This window comes from Dryas octopetala, chromosome 1, assembly GCF_963921425.1.
Source record: "Dryas octopetala chromosome 1, drDryOcto1.1, whole genome shotgun sequence".
Lineage (NCBI taxonomy): Eukaryota > Viridiplantae > Streptophyta > Magnoliopsida > Rosales > Rosaceae > Dryas > Dryas octopetala.
This window is the reverse complement of record NC_141366.1, coordinates 25,247,422-25,268,086: the sequence shown is the minus strand read 5'-3', so window position 1 is coordinate 25,268,086 and position 20,665 is coordinate 25,247,422. Positions and strand designations below refer to the sequence as shown.

Sequence of the window (20,665 nt, the reverse complement as noted above, 5' to 3'; positions counted from 1 at the left end):
TTATATTCTGAATAGAAACATGAGGTATAATAGGAGTCATTTACCTAAAATTTTCCCAAATTATTTTACACTAATAGAAACCAAAATCTTAGTGAATGTATTTAGCATCTATCGATGTCATGTTTCTGCTTGAAGAGCTTATGCATTCTTTCTTCTTAATCCTGCAGTTCTTGTTGCCACATTCTAATTTTCGCTTCTATGACTCGTTGTTCTTCGTGCAAAATTTTCAGAAAATGTAAATAATGTCTAACTAGAAAGGAGTTAAATTTCGAAATTTTTGGCGAAATTTCGCCGAAAATTTCGTTTTTAAGGGGTATGAAAATTTTAGCACTAATTCATCAAATTTTCGATTATATTTCGCCGAAATTCAATAATTTCGCGAAATTTCGCTGAAATTTGGCAAAATTTCGTCGCTCAGCCCAACCATGTCTCGATCTGCTTTCTCCTTGCTGGCGGCCATCTCTGTTAGATCTGTCTTCTCCTTGTTACAAACCCAGATCTGGCGGCCATCTCTTGTTACAAACCCAGCCATAGAGGGAGGATAGAGAAGGGAGAGAAGAGAGAGAAGGGAGAGAAGAGAGAGAAGATCGGATTAGGATGGGAGAAAGAGATTGGCGCATGACTGCAGGAGAGGGAGGAGAGATAAGAAAGATCATATGTCATATGTGCGACACAGTGGAAGTGGCTGGCTGGGAGAGAGAGTCACGGCAAGAAGAAGAAGAAGGAAAGAAAAGAAAGGAAAGAAAAGAAAAAGAAAAAAAAGAAAAGAAAAAGAAAAGAGAAAAAATGAAAAGAAAAGAAAAGAAAAAAAAAAAAAAAAAGGGTTTAAGGTTGATTGGAGTTTGGGGTCTTTGGACTATTGAAAAGAAAAAAAAGAGTTTGGGGTTTCGTTTGGCTCTTTTGGAGTTTTATTTAGTTATTTTTAAAACCTAAACCATAATACATTTCTATATATAAAATAATTAAAAATATTTTAAAGAGCCCAAATCTTAATATCTTATACCATATTCCAAAAAATTTAGAGTATATAAGTTTAATATATAGATTATAGAATATAAAGAGTATCAGGGTATATAGAGTATATAAAGTTTAGTATTAAGTTTTAGTGTAGAGATTATAAAGTATAAAGAATATACAAATTTCATTTATTCATTATACTAATTTTATTTAACAGTATTTACTTTCAGCGCACATTATATTCATTTTATATCACATGAAACCTATTATATAATTTGATTTTTTCAATATTTTTTATCAATGTAGTAGATAATATGTTAAATAAACATATGGTAAAGTTTCATTCAAAATTTCCGTATTTTGATACCAATTTCCATCGTTTCTGTCTAATTTTTGTCGAAATTTAAAAATCGTCGAAATTTCCGTCGAAATTTCCATCGAAATTTCTTCGAAACCCGAAATTTTATTCCTTGTGTCTAAGTTCCATCTTCTGTGGCATTAGCAGAACAATCCCACCATTTCAATTAAACATCAATTTTATTATGAAAAATTGATTCTTCCAATTTGCCCTAGGCACTTCTCTTTCTTTGTTTTCACACCACGAAACTGCACAGCATAATTCGTGGTTTGCAAAAAGGGAACCTCATTATGTAAAGTAAAATGAGCATAGAGAGCATAAATTAACAAATAAACAAATGACAGCTTTCAAATATTCAATTTTAACTACACTTCAAAATTTGAAGGTATCACATCACTAGCAAAGGATACTGCGTAGGACAAGTTGAATTGGGAACTTTCATATGCTGGAAACACTCTGCGGGCAATGAAGACTAATCAAATCATATGCAAATATTTATAGCCAAAATATCATTTGTAAGATTTTCAGAATCATTACCAGTACAAATGCCTTTCATGCAACATCTTGATCGGTTAAGACTTGGGTAAGACTGAAACAAGACAAAAAGATGCAATGGGATATATAGTTAGGAGTATTACATAACTTCAACAATTACACTATACTATTTCATAGTTTTAGTTTTAGAAAAGATATAGGACTTGTTGATATATGTTGAGAGTGAGAAAGGCTATAAAGGTGTTGGTTTAGAGATGACAAGAATAGGACTTAGGTGCATAGAGTATTTGGACTTGGGTAAGAACTAAGAAGTATTAGAGTAGAGTGGAGACCTTTTAATTAGATAAAAATAAGACAATTTTATTTAGAAATAAAGGAGGAATACAAGACTTTAGTGATGTACGTCTAGGCCTAGGGCTGGGTTTTTATACTGAATTACCGAAAATTACCGACAACCGACCAACCATGATACCGAAAAATACCGAACTAGCCGATTACCGATACCGATACCCGGTATTTATACCGATACCGATGATTTCGGTAACGGTATTGGTTTACAAAACTCGGTACCGACGGTATACCGATATCGACCGTATATTAAAAAAATATAATTAAAATAATTCATTTTTATACATTTCTATACTATATCGATATACCCTAAATAAAAAATACTAAAATACTAACTACCTTTCTATATAATTTCTAATTTTATATAATACATTTCTAATTTTCTATAATTTATATAAAACATATATAAATTTATAAACCCTATAACTTATTAACTTATATGTTTTTTAATTTATATGATACATTTCTATATAAAAACTAATTAAAAATATCCTAAACCCATATATTATACTAAATTATAAACCCTATATTGTATATGTATATGATATCTCATACTAAATTACTAATTTCTATACCCTAATAGTCTAATACTATAAATTTATACTTCATAGATTCATAGTTGGTAACTTAGAGTTTGGTATATAGTATATAGTATAATACTATAATATGATATAATACGGTATAATATGGTATAGTATAGTATAATATGATAATATTAGTAATTTAATTAGTATATTGTATAATATGATATAATATAGTAAAATATGGTATAATATATTAATATCAATATGGACTATGGAGTTATGACTATTTATGATTTATGTAATTACCTCAATCATAAATGTATAATATAGTATAATATATTATAATTAGTATATGGTATTAGTCATTTAGCCTAACAGCCCTATTAGGTAATATACTAATGTAGTATACTAATATACTAATAATGTAATATACTAATATCGTATATACTAAATAGTAAATAGTAAATAATATATAGTTATATAACTTATATTATATACTATATACTATATACTAAATAGTGTATAGTATTTACTAATATACTATAAAAGTATAAAGTAGTAAAGTAATATAGACTATATAGTATTAACTATTAAGTATATACTATATACATTAATACATTATAGAAGTATAGAGTATAGGCTATACTGCTATAGTGCTACACCCTAAGGTTTAGGATATAATTAATGATATAAATTAAAAAACATATAGACTATTAAGTATTAACTATATACTATAAAAATTTAAAAAACATATAAATTATAGGGTTTAGTATTTATAAGTTATAAGTTATAAATTTATAGTATATACTATATAGTAAGTTAGTAACTAGTAACTAGTTAACTACTAACTATAAGTATAAACTATAAACTATAAACTATAAATTTAAAAACATATGTAATAAAAATAAAAAACTTCAAACCCCAACCAAACCCCAATTGAAATTTGACCCCAAAAAACCCTAAACCCTAAACCCCCAAAGTCCAAACCCCAAACAAAACCCCAAAATACCCTAATCCTGTTATTCATAAATTTCTAATTTCATAATGTCTAAACCCCAAAATCAAGGGGCATTTTAGTAATTTTGTAACCTAGGATTTAAAACCCCAAAATAAAAAATCAGAAATCATTCCTGATTTCTCCAAAAAAACACCCGCACCCACCCTTTCTCTCTCTTCTAGCTATTTCCGGCGAGAACTTCGCCGTCCAGAGGCCAATGCTGGCGAGACCACTTCCATCCTTCTCCTCTCTTCTCCCTCTTCCTCCCCATGTCTATCACCCATCCACAAAACAAGCCACCGCGCCGAATCGGCGCTTGACAGAGCCGACTCTTTGCGGTGGCGATCCGCCAACTCCGGCAGATTTGAGGTGCCGGATCACCCCAGGATCGTTCCCCTTGATGCACTGAGTTCAGTGGTGCCTTCAGATGTCTCACCCGACCTCCAGCGCTGGCAATTCGAAGGAAGAAAGCCGACGGCTTGCCGTCGTCGAGTTTTGGTTTCCCAGCGCCTCTTTCTTCGATCTACCGCCCTCCGGCAATGGCTGGTGACGAGACCGAGCTCATCATGCTCGACTACTCGCCCTCCTCCTCCCCTCTCTCCCTTTGGTCTCCGCCCTCGCCGCCTCCCTTTGGTTTGCATTTCTGGGTTTTGCTGATAGTGGGTTTGCCGATACCGTTCCGACACCGCCTAGCTCCGACCGATGCCGAATGCATCGGATTCCGACTACCGTCGGCACGGTATCGGGGTCCAAAATCCTCCCTCCGCTCATTCTCGGTCGGAAGTCGGTATGTGGGTTTCGGTACGGTTACCGTGCCGAACCCACCCCTATCTAGGCCAATAGGACTTGGGACTAGTGAGTAGTGGCTTTTAGTATTGCTTCTAGCACATACTTAGATATGAGTACATGTACTCTAGGAAATCGTTTAACCATTTAATTAAAGGGTCATCATTTCAAGTGTTAATGAAATCCATATATTCATTTATTTATGCTATCATAATTAGATGTCTTAATGGTTTCCGATTTATCTAATTTTTTTGTAAGAATGATCCTTATATATAGATTTAGAAAATAAACGACTTCGAACATCAAATTACAATGTGGATTGGGTCCCACAAACCATACCTTATCATGTTTAAAATGAGATATACCTCAATGAAAGGGACCTATATGTATATATATATATATATATATAGAGCTAGTACATAATCAACCGACTTTGACTTCTCTAGAACATCTATTAGCCACATGCTACTTATAGGTTCTAAAGTATACTACACTTTTATATTCTAGTACATTCTCATATAAGGTATTCTAGACTCTTCTTTTATGTAGAATTATGTGGACTTCTCTAGCATAATTTGTCATGGGTTCTAGTTGGTGTGGAATAGTGTAGATAATTCCACAAATGTGCATTACTTTTTTAAAACATAGATTCATATTCCATGAATTCTTCCCTGGAAGGTGTCTAATCAGAAATTAAAGGAAAATTAGGGTAATCCAAATTTCTCAGTTACCCATCTTACCATGTATGGTGTACCAGAAATTAAGATACTACGATAAAAGAAAAAAAAACTTAAGAAGAAGAAAATAAAAGTTCTATATGGAGCACAAAACAAAACAAAAAAGAAAGGGGGAAATTTGGACTGTAAAGTAAACTTTTGTATTCTAAAATATTCAATGAGTTACACAATCCAGCTTGTGACAGCAGTAAATAGAAGGTAATTTAAAATATTTTCTCTTCTTCTTGCCTACTTTCTTCAATTTTCAAAGCAAGGAAAAAGCATAGGAGAAGGAATACCACAAATAAACTGAAAAGAGAGTCATACCAAAAGTCATACCAGAAAGCAAATTGTGCATTCGAATGCGAATCAATCTTAGTTCTTAACGGGACAGAAAGATAGCAAATTATATTAAACCCTCTCATTTACTCATAGGATCAAATTAATTTGTATGCAATTAAGTTCTACAACTCGCAGCCTTGCAAGGGCTGTGCAACTCCCTGCCAAGTAAACAAACCAAAAAAAAATTCCCTAACCAGTCTCAAAAGCAAATTCTTAATACAATATTCATACCCTATTTCTTAACTGTATATTTGGCCATGCTCTGCTCCAGACTATGGGATACTACAAGGAATGGTATCTTGACCAGTAGCCGCTTTCCACAGGAAAATGAATTACTATTCACCATTCACTATAATGTCAGGAGCCAACTCCATTTCACTGTCGATACCAAAAATTTGAGGCAACTAAATTGGCATATAACTTATTTGCTAGCAATAAACTTTAATCACTTGAAAACAGAAATGTACACTCAGACAATTACATAGCTAATGAACTTTATAAGCCATTGAGCTAAAATTAGTTGGGAATGTTTCTCTCTCCATCATTATCATTCAGGGTCTCCATCACCAATGTCAAAAATTACCAGATATTTACATTTACCTTAAGACACAAAATCTATACAAGACCGAGAAGAGTTCATGCTGATAGCAGACGAAAACACATCATTATCAAGCACGACGTTTACTAAGACGCCAGGAATTAGGTTCATGGTATCTGTCATACAGTGGTTCAACACGTTCTTGACGCTTGCGCTTACTCATCTTCGTAGGATCTGCCACCTTGAAGAACCTGGGTGCCAGTTCCACAAGCCATTTGGGGTCAACGACTGTCACCTCGCGCATGTACTCCTTTGTAGTCATAACCAGCTCATGGTAGATGACCCAATCCGGTTGTCTCTGGAAGAGAGCACTGCTTGGGTGGATGTAAACTGGCTGGTTCTCGACTAAAGTTCTATAACCCTCCTGTGGGTCCTTTCTAGCACCATGGAAGAAAAACCCTGCTGTGATTGCCTTCCTGATCTTTGTAAAATCCTTTCCTGCACTTACAATGTCCAGTTTATACCTGAAATTCACAATCTCAAGTTAAAATGCAATTTAATCTTCAAGTCAAAATACTGAACTTAAAATAATTGAGCAGTGTTCTACTTAACATGATAATATAAACTAAAAAAAGTAGGGGTGAGTGCTGCTATTCAGACCCAATTTTTTTATCAGTAGCCCCAACACATTTTCTACACCCAACTGAAAATTAGAAATTACAAAAATTTATTAGTATACTCAACAAGTTTACCAAATTACCCTTACTAAAACCCAACATCACAACCAACCTATTCTTTTACTCTATACCCAACAACACACCCAACAGCCATCACCCCCACCACCTAACACCATAACCACCACAATCTGACGCCAACACATGATCACCACCACCCAACATTGAGGTATTTTCATTAAATAAAATATCTCCGGCAGCCCTCCACCTCCCTCTCTATCTCTCCCTCAGATCGGAGCCGACCTCCCTTGATCTTCCTAGTGAGCTTCATTAACCCATCTGGTTCAACCATCTAACTTCATCAAGAAAAACCCAGGAGAAAATAAACAAACTAAAAGTTAAAAAAGGCCAAAAAGCAATCAGGAGGAATAAGCATGCCGTACACCCAATTTTCATTTTCAAGCACAACTTTGATTACCCAAGAAAACTCAAAAGTTCAAAACCAATATTTTAAAGCATTAATTTTTCTTTCATCGATTGTTGCATCAGATTGGAGGTGAGGGCTTGATTTTGCAAAATTGCAGAATCAAGGAGACAAACACAGAGCAAGCCAAGTTTTGCTGTGATGGGTACCGCACCGAGAAGCAACGGGATTTGACAAATATCGATAGAAAGATCAAAATTCCAGTGAGGTGTTTCTTTTTGAATGTGGGTTTCTGAAGGCCGGAAAGGTTGCCGGCTCTCTTGCTCCGGTGGTTTTGCAAATCGAGAAAGGAAGAGAGTGAGGGAGAGAGAGGAAGAAAGGGAAAAAGAGAGAGAGAGAGGTGGAGGGCTGCCGGTCTGCCGGTGGTTAGGTGACCGGATGGAAGGATTGTGGCATTCTAGGTGGAAGAGGAAGGGGTGGTGGCGAGGGGCTGGGCCGCTGGTGGTGTGTCATGATGGGTTTGGTTGCTTTTTTTTTTGTTAATTAATTAGTATGTACTTATTAGTCAATTTGTACTATGGTAGAATAGGAAATCAAATTTTCATTAAAATGTTGGGGCTATTAATAAATTAATTGGGGCTATATAGCAACACCCAAAAAGTAGCGACTGTAGAGATAATGTAATATAAACTAAAAAGGAAAAATATATATATGTGATATGCTAGAGGTGTAATTTTCCTTTTATATTTTGGATAAGTGATGCTAGAGAACCAGTATAATGACTAATAAGTGTATGCATAATCTTTCTTATAAACAATCTTGGAGCTTACACAACAATGTTATGTCAATTAATGACAGTGGCGGGATTGTGTGCAAATGTGTAATATGCCATATCAATTTTTAAAACAGTTTTGTAATTATTTGGACAAATAACATTATACTAGGAAAAAAATTTATATGGCTGCAGAAGAGACCACATCTCAAGAGCATTTACTGGCAATTTACTATAAACAAAATTGTAGTTGAGATGATATTACACTTATCCCGTGAAAAAATGTTGGTCAAAACATTCTACCATAATGCTCTGAAAACACAGTCTGAAGTCACATGGCAACTCATAATGACCTATTCATTGCTCAGGTACCAAATATCTAGCACAAACTAAGCCTGAACAACATTCAGCACTTCCATCAAGTACAAAGAGGAAAAAGTATGCTTAATTGACTTCTATAAGACGCAATGTACCAAAAGATGCGGGTTTTTTTTTTTTTTAATAAAAACCTTGCACGTGCATGTGAACCCAGATAAAAGAATTATATCAACATAAATTAGATCATACTTCAAGAAAAAAAAGGAAAAGAAAAGAATAGAAGATCATACTTGTCCATGATGGAGAGAAGCTGTTTTCTGACATCCTGTGCCCTCCTCAAGGATCGAGACTGAACAAAGTTCTCAAAACACCATGGCCCTGAAAAATTCTTGGCTTTCCAAGCCTCATACACAGCAAGTAAAGTCAGATGGTCTCCCTCTGGCTGGAAAAACTTGGCTCTCTTCTGATCTGCCTGGGCTTGTTTTTCCCTAGGCCTGTAAAAGATATTGCCTGTCTGAATCATTGCAATCATGGTCAAGATCTCATCACTGCAACCAAGGTCCACACTGGCGAGTAACATCTTAGATAAGGGTGGATCCATAGGAAATTCGGCCATTTTCCTACCCAATTTGGTCAGAAGCCCCTCCTCATCCAGTGCTCCTAAACTGTACAGTTGTTCCATGGCAGAAATGAGTGCTTGGGGTGAAGGAGGATCCATAAAATCAAAAGACAGGAGATCATTTATCCCCATTGCTTTCATTGTAAGTGTAGTGAACCCAAGGTTTATCCTCTGGATTTCTGGAACTGAAGTAGGGGACATCTCGTTGCGGTATGCACTCTCAGTGTAGAGGCGGTAACATTTCCCAGGGCCTGTACGCCCAGCACGCCCAGCTCGCTGCTTGGCTGATGCTTGTGAAATTGGAGTTATGACCAGTGAATCTAGCCCCTGCTTAGGGTTATAAACATTCTGCTTTGCAAACCCAGGATCGATTACATAATATATCCCATCAATGGTGAGTGATGCCTCAGCGATATTAGTAGCCACAACTACTTTCCTCTTCCCTGGTGGGGCAGGATCAAATATCCTTGACTGCATTTCACTAGGAAGGGCACTATATACTGGTAGGATAATCAACTCAGGAACATTTTTACCAAGACCTTTCATCCTCTCGTAAAGAGACTGACATGCATAATCAATCTCTTCCTGTCCAGTCAAGAAGAGAAGGATGTCACCCTCAGGTTCCGTTAAATGGATTTGCAGAACAGTGATTAGAGATGCATCAAGGTAATCACTTTCTGGCTGCTTGGTGTAGAGTATCTCTACAGGAAAAGTTCTCCCAGGGATAGTGAAGATGTTACAGCTGAAGAAATAACCTGAAAACTTCTCTGCATCCAAAGTAGCAGATGTGACAATCAAACGAAGGTCTTTTCTCCGCTGCACTAGTTGCTTCAGTAATCCAAAAAGAACATCTGTGTGAATTGTCCTCTCATGAGCTTCATCGAGCATGACCACAGAGTATTGAGAAAGGTTCTCATCAATCAAAATTTCCCTCAGAAGCATACCATCAGTCATGTACTTGATGACAGTATCTGGTCCGGTGCAATCCTCAAAACGAATCGCATACCCAACTTCCTCCCCCAAACGACAACCAAACTCTTCTGAAACCCTCTTGGCCACAGACATTGCAGCCACCCTACGTGGCTGGGTACATCCAATCTTACCCATTGTGGTGTAACCCGCTTCTGCAAGATACTGTGTTACCTGTGTTGTCTTACCTGAACCAGTCTCACCAATGACAACAAGAACTTGATTCTCATGCACAGCCTGAATCAATTCCTTCTTCAGCTTGTAGATAGGCAAGCTCTGCCTCTGTTCCTGAATTGAAAGCTTTGATCTCTGCCCAAAACTGACGGTTTTCCCAAAAGCATCCTTCTTCCACTCAGGCATGTCATAGGCTGACAAACCGACACCTCTAAGCTCCTGTGCAAGATGCCTCTCACCAGTCTCTGGCATTGGATCTTCCCAGGGACGATTGAGATCCTTGGGGATAGAATCTAACATGGTTCTTTGCTGCTGCTCACGAACTTCCCTACGCTCCTTAATGAGTGCAGATTGAAGTGCAGCTGCACGACTCAACGACCCTTCTGGATTCTTAAAGATTTTCACAGGTGACATGTCCACAGAATACCTGCTCTGCCCATGCAAAAAGGCTGGCTCATCCTCGTTGAGCTCAATCTCAAGCTCTTCCTCAGCTCCCTCTTCTTGATAAAGCATCCCATCTGCTTCCTCATCATACATTGGGTACTCTGTAACACCCAAAACACCCGAGGCAATTAGCTGTTTAGCTTCCCACTTCTCGGGCGAGCTCATTCTCTTCAATGGCCTGCGTGATGGGACAATAGCATCCTCTTCCACAATCCTAATCCCAGAAAGACCAGTCCTAGTAACAGGCCCATCCTTTGACACCGACGGGTTCATCCTAAGACCATCATCCTCTGAGCTCTTCTTCAACGGAAGCAAATCCTTCCCAGTATGCTGATCAACATCCCTCATCGAAAGGCTCAACTTCTGACCTGAAACCGAAATCACCTTAACATAAACCTCCTGATCCCTCTTCACCACATCTTTAGCATTACTAATTCGTCGAGTAGCCATCTGTGAAACATGAACCAAACCCTCCTTCCCTCTAAAATCATTGAACTGAACAAAGCAACCCGTGTCCATCACTCTTGAAACCCTACCCTTATAAACCTTATACAATTCGGGATCATCAGAATGGTTCCGTCCATTTGTCCGTTCCCTATTACCTCTCCTATCATCACCATCTTCTCTAATATCTCCATCCTCTTGATACCCATCTCTCTTATGCTTATTAAATCGATCTGTATGCCTTCCCCTATCGTAATCATTATCATTATCATCATAATGTGTATCTCTACGCCTATCATCTCTATCATACCTGTCGCTCCTGTTTCTATCTCTATCGATATCTCGATCTCTGCCTCTTTCTCTACCTCTGCCTCCATCTCTATCTCGATCTCTATCTCTTTCCCTGCCTCTATCTCTACCTCTACGCCTATCTTCTTCACGCTCTCCGTCTCGTTCTCGTTCTCGCTCTCGTTCTTCTCGCTCTCGTTCTTCTCGCTCAATCCGCTTTGCCTTGGTCTCCAACTCAATTTCCCTCGCCAGGTCCTTGGCTCTATCTCTATCATCGGCGATAGCCAAAGCCTTAAACTTGGTCTTCTTACCATCAGAAGCGCTCTCTTTCTTCGACTCCTTCTCGGACTTTGGCTTCGGAGGAAGAATAGCATGAATAATGGTGAGGAGTGTACGGACAAAGTAATCGGGCATATCCGCACCGTTTTCCTTCAATTTGGCGTCGAATTCGTCCACGGTCTCGCAGTTTCGCCCCAGCTCAGTTATGAACTCAGCCAAAACTTTGTCCACAAACCCTAGATGGGTTTCGAGCTCTGAACAGATCTTAGACACCAAGGAAAGGTACTCGAGCTTCTTCAATCCATCGCCAGTGACCGCCATGGTTGAAGATCGATTGATTCTACGACGAACGATAAGAGGTTTTGCGATGAACTAAGTTTTGTGGAGATTGATTGATAAACAAAAGGAGAAAACTAAAGATTAGGGTTTTGGAATATCTTACCGTTTCTCAGAATTTGGGGGCGTTGTCTAAAACAGAAATGCTTGCCCTCATGTTTAAGTACTAATTTTGTCCTATACTAATCAAATAAGGGGTCAACCATCTCAACTTTATGAGGACCCAAGGATTGCTCTATCTAAAATTAATAAAGAAAACTTATGAGTCTTTCTTAGATTAAGGGTCAGTTTAATATTACTGCGAGGAAAAAATAGTTGTGTTATAAAACAACTATGAAATAAAATCAGCTGTAAAATAAAGCACTTAAGTATTTGATAAATATTAATGTAAAAATGTTGTACGTGACTGTGTATAATTATTAAAATGGACATGATGCTGAAAGTGTCTTTCACTTATTTGTTTGGTAAAATAAAATATTCATTGTTGCTGTAATTCACTGTAGCTTTTAAAAACACATAAAAACATTTTTTATGTTTTTGCTATAAGGAGTTGAGAATTATAGAGAAAAATAGTTTTTAATTTTTTTACCAAACACCAAAACGGATGTAGGTGATTAAGAATTGTCATTCACAGCAACTTTTGGGTCCTTTACCGCAATCCCAAATGGACCTAAGATTGGTAGTAATTTAGGGTTTTTAATCAAGTTCTTTTATTTTTCTTCTTTGACGGTTTTATATTAGGTTTTAATTCCGGGATTTTGAGCGGACCCACTCTACACCCTAGGAGGGGAAATACCTTCAAATCAGAAGAGAACTTTATTATGAATTAAAATGACTTTATTATGAATTAAAAAAATTCTTATAAATTAAAGAACTTTATTATGAATTAAAAAAAATTTCTTATAAATTTTAAAACACCCCAAATTTCCATCTAAAAACTTTTTTTCTAAAGGAACCAAGTCTAATCATCTCAATTAATAATTAGCCCTTTTAATTTCTTATAAAATATGTTATTTTTCTTAAAATAAGGCTGTATTTATGTCCTGACTCATGACTCCTAAGTCCCTAATCGACCAAAAACATTGTATTTATGTCTATGAAAAAGTTTAAGAAATGAGTTTATGAGAGTAAGGAGAGAAGGGATGACTGCTAAGAGAATTTTTGTATTAGATTAAGAAATGAGTTTAAAGGGATTTTTCTATTAGAATAACCTTGTTTGGCAGTGCTTTTAGAGCATGTATATTGCTTAGAAGCTAAAGGCAAGATTTAACTATTTTCTTTGGCCAAATGCACAAACTTATGCATAACTAAAGACTAAAGGCAAAAACCCACATATTTAATTTATTAAGTGTATTCATATATACTCTTACAAATTAAAATTTATAAATTAATAGTGTTTAATAATTATACAATTGTAATTATTTAATGAGATCTTTAATATGAGTATAATATTGAATATATTTAAATATTATTATTTTAATACCCATTTAAATATTTTTCATCAAATATATATATTTTCTCATTTACCTCATCATCTACCTCATTCATCATCTACCTCATTTATCAACTACCTCATTCATCATCTACCTCACATTTTCAACTCTATAAATACAACCACACTACACACTCTTCATTCACAACTATACACTACTACAATAATATAAATAGACGACACTATCTACACAACGGTTGTTTTAAAACTGTTGTGTAGTTTTAAAACATAACAGTTTTTAAAAAAACCGTTGTATATATGCATGAAATACAGTGATTTTTTGTGAGATAGATTTTATGAACTTGCCTAAACATCACTTATTAGTCGTTACCGTTGTGTATGCGAAAGAAAATGAAGAAAACCGGTGCTACATTATTTTAATTAATCCTCTCGATCTGTGTCCTCCTCTATCACTCACTCTCAAACTCTCTCACCCCTGGATATGCTCTTTCTCTCTCCCTCTCAAACCCTTTCAATCTGCTCTTTTTTTTCTCTCTCTCTCTCTCTCTCTCTCTCTCTCTCTCCCTCACTCTCTATCAAACTTTCTCTTCTATTCTCCTCACTCTCTCTATCTCTCTCACACCCTCCCTCAATCGACCTCGCCCTCGCCCTCTGACTTCACCCTTGCCCTCGATCTTGCCCTCGCCCTCTTTTCTTTCTCAGTCTCGATCGTCCTCACCATCGAAATCCAAAAGCTGCCTCTCACCTTGCCCTATAGTTTAATGGGTATAAGCAAAACAAATTCCAGTTACAGGTAATCTTTCTCATTCTGCTTTTTCTCTTTGATTACACTTGTGGTGATAAATGGTCAGTGAGGGTTTTGTAGTCTCATAACCTGGGTCCGTTTGCCCACCATTTTTGATCTATGCTTGGATCTTCTGTTCTTTCTGGGTTTCTCTTAGATCCGGTGATGAACCAAGGTCAAGAGCGTCATTAAATACTCCTTCATCTTTTTCTCTCTATGTCTCTCTATTTCGTTTACTGATTCAAGGTTAGGTTATTATTTTTTTTTTTTTTTGAGTTTCAGCATCTTTTATTCTTTAGATGTTTTTTTATTTTCGTTTTCTAGGGCTTTTGATTTTCATTTTTAGGGCTAAGTTGTGATTTTTTTTATTTCTGAAATTGGAGAGGAGAGGCTATATGGCGAATAGAGTGGACCACGAGTACGACTATCTGTTCGAGATCGTGCTGATCAGAGACTCTGGTGTGGGCAAATCGAACGCTACAGACAAGTTCGATTTTTGGGTTTTGATTAATCTGCTTGTGTTTAATCTTAGTGTGGAAGCTGATCGGTGAGTTTTGAATATCTCTATCTTGTTTGCATTTTGATGTACGGTGTTTGGTTGGTGAGTTTTGAATATCTCTCTTTGTGTCTCAAACTTGCACTCAGATCAAGCCCATCCTTTTTTTCTGTTTTTTTGAGCTTAGAGATGCTCATTTGGGCTATCAGATTTGCTTGTATTCGAAGAACATATAACAAAGAAGATAAACCATCTCAGCATTTGAGTATCTCGTTTTCTCTCCTTTGTGTAAATTGCATTTTATTGGGCTTGTTTATTGGGCATTTTTCTTCAGCAATGTAAGATTAGGAGATCTGTGTGTTCATGAGTGTGCTCTGCTACATCTCTGCAAGTTTCTAAGGTTTTTACACATGTGCTTTGCTTTGGTATTCTAGTTTATTGTCGTTTTACTAGTCTGAATAGAAGGTGTATTGGAATTTGCAATGACTTATCCATATTACTCTCTCTTTAGTTGGTGACACAAACGAGGAGGAATTCTCTGTTCTTTTGTGAAAGGCGGTGGTGGGTTTTGGACTGAGGAGGGTTTGAAATGGTTGGAAAAGAAAACCTCAAGACTGAGGACTTGAACTTGTGCTTTGAGAAGCTTATGATGGTTGGTGGAATTGGTATTGGTTTTGGTGGTGGGAAAGTGAAAATGGAAGGAAGGGTGATCACTGATTGGAAGGATATTCCCATGGAGCTCCTTCTGCAAATCCTTGCACTTGTGGATGATCAGATGGTCATCGTTGCTTCCAGAGTCTGTCATGGTTGGAGAGATGATGTTTGCTTGGGCCTTACTCGTCTGTCCCCCTCATGGTAGATGTTTTTCTCTCTTTATCTCTTTTCTGCTCCTAATTTGTTTGTTTGCTTTTATTGTAGTTTGTTGCTTGTATTTGTTAATTTATAACCTATGACATCAATAAGTAAGCATGAATTGTTGTTGCAGTGGCATATAAATTCGCGAAAAAATTGTCTTTGATGATACAAAGAAATATTAAGTCTAGTCTCACTTCTTTGAGTTGGTGAAATGGAGACTTCATGATTGAAATCTGAAAGCAGGGGTTGGAAAATGGAGGACTAGCTAGATGGTGATAAACAAATTATAATAAAATAATAGGTTAAATAAAGGTTAAGAAGAACATGGTTGCAAATTGGAAGCAGCAAGAACCCCTCTCCTCTAATTTTGAAAGCAAGCCAATTCCTTTAGACATGAGGGAAAGAACACTAACAAAGCAATCACGTAGGCAAGATCACTTTACGCATGTCTATTTTTCATCTTTCTGATCTCTCTTTCCTATCTCTTTGTTCAGCAAATAAATATTTGGTGAAAGCAACCACTTACTTACTCATCTGCAAGACTATTCTCTTTTGGGTTAACTTGATCTTGTATCTACTTTTGGGCTGAATTGAACTTGTTTGCCATGCGTATGTGTAGACTTTGCAGCATCTAAAAAAACTTGCAGCATTCATTGCTATGTGGGGACATGGAGCAAGAGAAATAATTTTTTATTTGGTAGTTTAATCCCTTTCACATGTCCTCTTTTTGCTGACTTTGGATTTCCATACTTTTCCTTTGTCTTATACCAACAGTAGCTGACCCTTTTCATTAATTAGCAGGTGTCAACTAACTCAAAAGGAATTCAATACCCCCATAGTCCTCCACGTGAGACTTCAAAGAGTGAGGTTCCTTTTCTTTATAATGGACATAATTTCTCCATCCATTTTTTTTTCTTGTTGTCTTTTTTTCCCCATTCTCTAATACATGCTTTTTTTTTGTTTCGGCAGGGAGGGAAGAGAAGAGACCATCTTCTTGATTTATTTCTCCAGGTGCCGATTGCCTCTTTTTTGTTTTGCTATTCTTTTTTTTTTTTTTTTGTCACATGACTTTGTTGAAAACCTGCTCTTTCATCTTGTTGCAAGCCACTCCAAAATCAAGACTTAAGGCACAAAGAAAATGAGTCACTCCTCTTTTATCTTGATGGCTGCAATCCTTTTTTTATTTTTTTTCTTTTAGCAAATCACAAGACTAGCTTGTGTTATTTTCCTGCAGGAAAGGTGCCGAAGCAAGACATATCTCCTTTGGAATTTAAAGTGAAAGGTCAGACCTCCATATATATATTCATATGTATCTATACATCCAAGAAAAGCAAGTGTATTCCTCAGTGACTTTTGTTATTTGAATTGCCTTGTGATTTGGAATTGTGCCAGGTACTGATGGCAGCAAGGGATACATTTTGAGCAACTGCCTATGACTAGCTGGAGATATAGGCTAAGAGGACTGGGTGTGAAATTTCTTTAGTGGAGGTTAAGAATGATAAAATTGATGGGCCATGTATGCTCTTTTAACTTTACAGGAAATTGGACATCTATCAATGTATACTTGTGAATAAAAGTTGTGTATGAAACAATTTTTTGCTAACTATGGTTTTATTTTTTAAATGGTCTTTGGGTTAATACTTTAGACTTAATAGCCAATATATACTTGAGTGAATTTTTTGTATCTTACATTAGCTGAAAGGTTTGGGTATTGATGGATGGTTGGGACGACAAATGAATATTTTCACTTATGATGATTTGCAATAAATTGGACTAGAGATGTATAATTTTACAACTCGATATGCAAGAGAACCACTCAAAATTAACTTGTTTATCGGTAGGTAAATTGATAGATCTTGCAGATATGGTTAAATGACTTCTGCAAAACTAGAACTTAGAATTTTTATTCTCAGCATTTTTAGTTAGAACTTTTTTTAGCTTGATCTTTTAGTTTCAATCAATCTACTTTGCTTTCTTTTTTTCTTTTTAATTCTTTGCAGGTTTATTAAAACATAAGGTCAAGGAAGCCTACTTCTATCATCAAAGTTCTAAATCAGTTCCCTAGTATTTTCATACTTCATATTATGAAAGGAAAAAGAATCCTATTGAATTTTTTTTATAGTAAATTTAAAATAATAGATGCAATGATCAGCTGGGGATTCCAAAACATACAGCATCTTCTTGTCTAAATTAGTTGTTCTCCTTCTGAATGCTACTTGAGATTCTTACATTTATTATGGTAATCATGCAGGTGTGAGTAGATCTTATCTCTAAAACATGTGAAACAAAGTAAGGAGCGGGATGATAACAAAATCTTCTATAATGGGGCTTTGGAGATCACACAATGAGTTGAAGGAACAAGTACTTTTTATAGTTATCAAGTTACTTAATTACTTATAGCCTTTGGGCTGTTAATTGGCAAGGGATGTGTGAATGGATTTGCTATCATGACTTTGTCAACTCCAATTTCATTTTAATGAATTCATGGATTTTTTTGAGTTGTCAATATTTGTGGATTTCTTAGATGCAACAAGCATGGATTTAGTGGGATTTAATTCCAATTGGATATGCAAGCAAGGAATTAATAGGGATTTAATTGGATGCAAGTAGGGATATTAAAATGTGAATCAAACAAACGACAGTTTTCAATTTAAAAAAATTGTATTAATCAAACCTAGACAATGGTTTAAAAAAAAAAAAAATTGTCATACGCATATCTTAACATCACATATAAGTTAAAACAAGTTGTGGATAATATTATTACACAACGGTTTTAAGTTATAAAAGGATGTGCATATACAATTAAAACAACATGTTTTAGTTAAACTTGTTATTGGAAATTTGAATACACAACGGGTTTAGATAATCACAGATGTGTATATGCAATTTAAACAACATTTTTTAGTAAAAACTGTTGTTGAGTATCTCATGGAAAACATTTCTACCAATTTAATACTTAATTATGCAACGGTTTTCTTAAAACTGATGTTTAACAGTACTTTGGACAACTTTTATAGTAAATAAGTATTGTGAAATTACCACTAATACAATAGTTTTATATCTGTAAACGTTGTGTATTGTGTTACGAGACAACCGTTTTCGATGAAAATCATGCATTTTGGTGGACACTAGACAACAGTTTTAAATTATAACTGTTGTATGAAACCATTTAGACAACAGGTTTTAACCGTTGTCTGAATAGGCTATAGATGTTACTCGCCTAGACGACGAAATTTTGGGCAAATAGACAACGGGTAAAAACTGTTGTCTATTAACTTCATTGTTGTAGTGATAATTTCCAACTCTACTCTTATTTCCCATCTATTTGTTACCTCATTCAAAACACTATCTCCAACAACCATGAATCAATTTTCCCATGGATCCTAATTTTCCAATGGCTCCCAATTGTCACACTCCAAAATGGGGTATGTCACTTTGAGCATGTGGCAGCGCCACATTGGCCACCAACCTTGAGATGATATCATCTCAAAGCCAATGATAATGATCAATGTAAGGCTAATCAATAGAAACATATTCCTAGAAATCAGAGTTAATATATATATAATTTTTTTTTTTTTTTTGCTTGAGTGGAAACAAATGCAATCAGTGAAAGCTTTACATAAGTAGTGAGCTAGTAAGTTTGTAAATGAATTCATGAGAAAACAAACCTTTGCTTTGAAGTACACAAAGTGAAGCAATTCAAATAAAAGAGAATTCATTAAAACTTCTCAAGTTAAAACCGAGTTATAAGGTTAAACAATGAAACACATAATAAGCTATTATATTCCTTAGTAATTCATTCAAACGAATGAAAAGAAATGAAAGGTAAAATAAGAAAGAGATTATAACACACTCATCCATAATGAGATCTTCTTCTTCACTTGAATAATAGGATGTTGGAGGTGTTGGGATTTCTACACTTGGAGACCTATCTCGATCTCCAGCTGCTTTTCCTCCTTTCTTCAGAATCCGAAAGTTTCACCATGCTAACTATGTTGGTTCCCTCGGGTTTCCTGCACTTATGAAATTGTGTAAGGGTGAGCATCACCAAAACAACTGATCCTATGCTCAATTAGTCCAAAATATTTGCATGCATTTCAAAGTAGTTTTCTCATAACAAAGTAAGTTCTTAGTGAAACATAAATATTTGCCAAACTGGCCAGATTCATAACATATCACATAAATAGTATCTAAGTAGTTGCAACAAGTTCAAACCAATGTAAAACATGTAGAAACATAACCTAAGCAACATTGAATCTGTTTGGAGTCTTATCCCAAGTTATTAATATGTACCAATCATAAAGATTAACTCATCTATCTCGAATTACTATGGCATTGTTACATATCTCAACAATTATCACAAGTAACCATGAATTATTTCATGAAATGCATATGCATGTCCAAAAATAAAGAACATTGCAGTGCGTACCTTTTCTCCATAACAAAGCTCACTGTCAAAGTTTGAAAACAATGGACTTATCCCTTAATTCGTAATTACATTACCCCTATCACAACATCATATGCAAAGATAGGCCTAAGATGGTGAGATGTCCTCTAATGGAAGCAATAAGTCTATTTCTTCCCCTCTAGCATATTTTTAAACCACATAACTTTATAAAGAAACCTGTATGCACACTTTTAGGGGATTGAACCCAAGGATAATGGAGCCTTTAACCATTCATCTCTAATTAGGAAGTCCAAACACTCAAAACATATTAGAGTATACATTCTTAATTCAATATCTATGAATGTCAATGTAATGCAATGACAGTTTCCATAATGGAAATCCTACCTTCAATGAACGATAAATAAGTTATGCATATGTATTCATGTAGAGATAATTTCATAAATGCATTTTATGTTCATTTCACAAGTCAAATATACATGTTATTGAAAATAGGTTTAATACAATATAAGCAATAAATTGGAACATCAAACTGAAATCAACCTTCACTAGTTCAAAAACCTTAATAGATATTAGTGAAACACTGATGTCTATTAGGGTTAAAAATCGATAAGTCCCGGGGTGATGTCTATTCTATCCGAGAATAGATATCGAAAAAAAAAACTGATATCTTTTATATGATTAAACATCAGAATTTTTGGCCACCTGATATCTAAAATGGAGAAAAGAAATCGGTTTTTAGATTTTCCGATATGTAAAAAATCTGAAACTAATATGTAAAATGCCCAAAAAAAATGATTTGTTGATTAAACGATATAAATAAGACCTTAGACATCATTTTTAACCCTAGAACTGATGTAAGAAGGTAGT

General features: G+C 35.6%; 1 protein-coding gene across 1 annotated transcript; it reads right to left on the bottom strand.

The window, feature by feature from the left end:
- Positions 1-5,607: 5,607 nt before the first annotated feature.
- LOC147299402 (putative pre-mRNA-splicing factor ATP-dependent RNA helicase DEAH5) lies at positions 5,608-11,934 on the bottom strand. Its single transcript, XM_086245551.1, has 2 exons — positions 8,540-11,934; positions 5,608-6,585 (listed from the first exon to the last, which is right to left on the bottom strand). The coding sequence occupies exons 1-2, from the start codon at positions 11,785-11,787 to the stop codon at positions 6,192-6,194; spliced, it is 3,642 nt and encodes a 1,213-aa protein (XP_086101677.1). The 5' UTR covers positions 11,788-11,934; the 3' UTR covers positions 5,608-6,191.
- Positions 11,935-20,665: the final 8,731 nt, after the last annotated feature.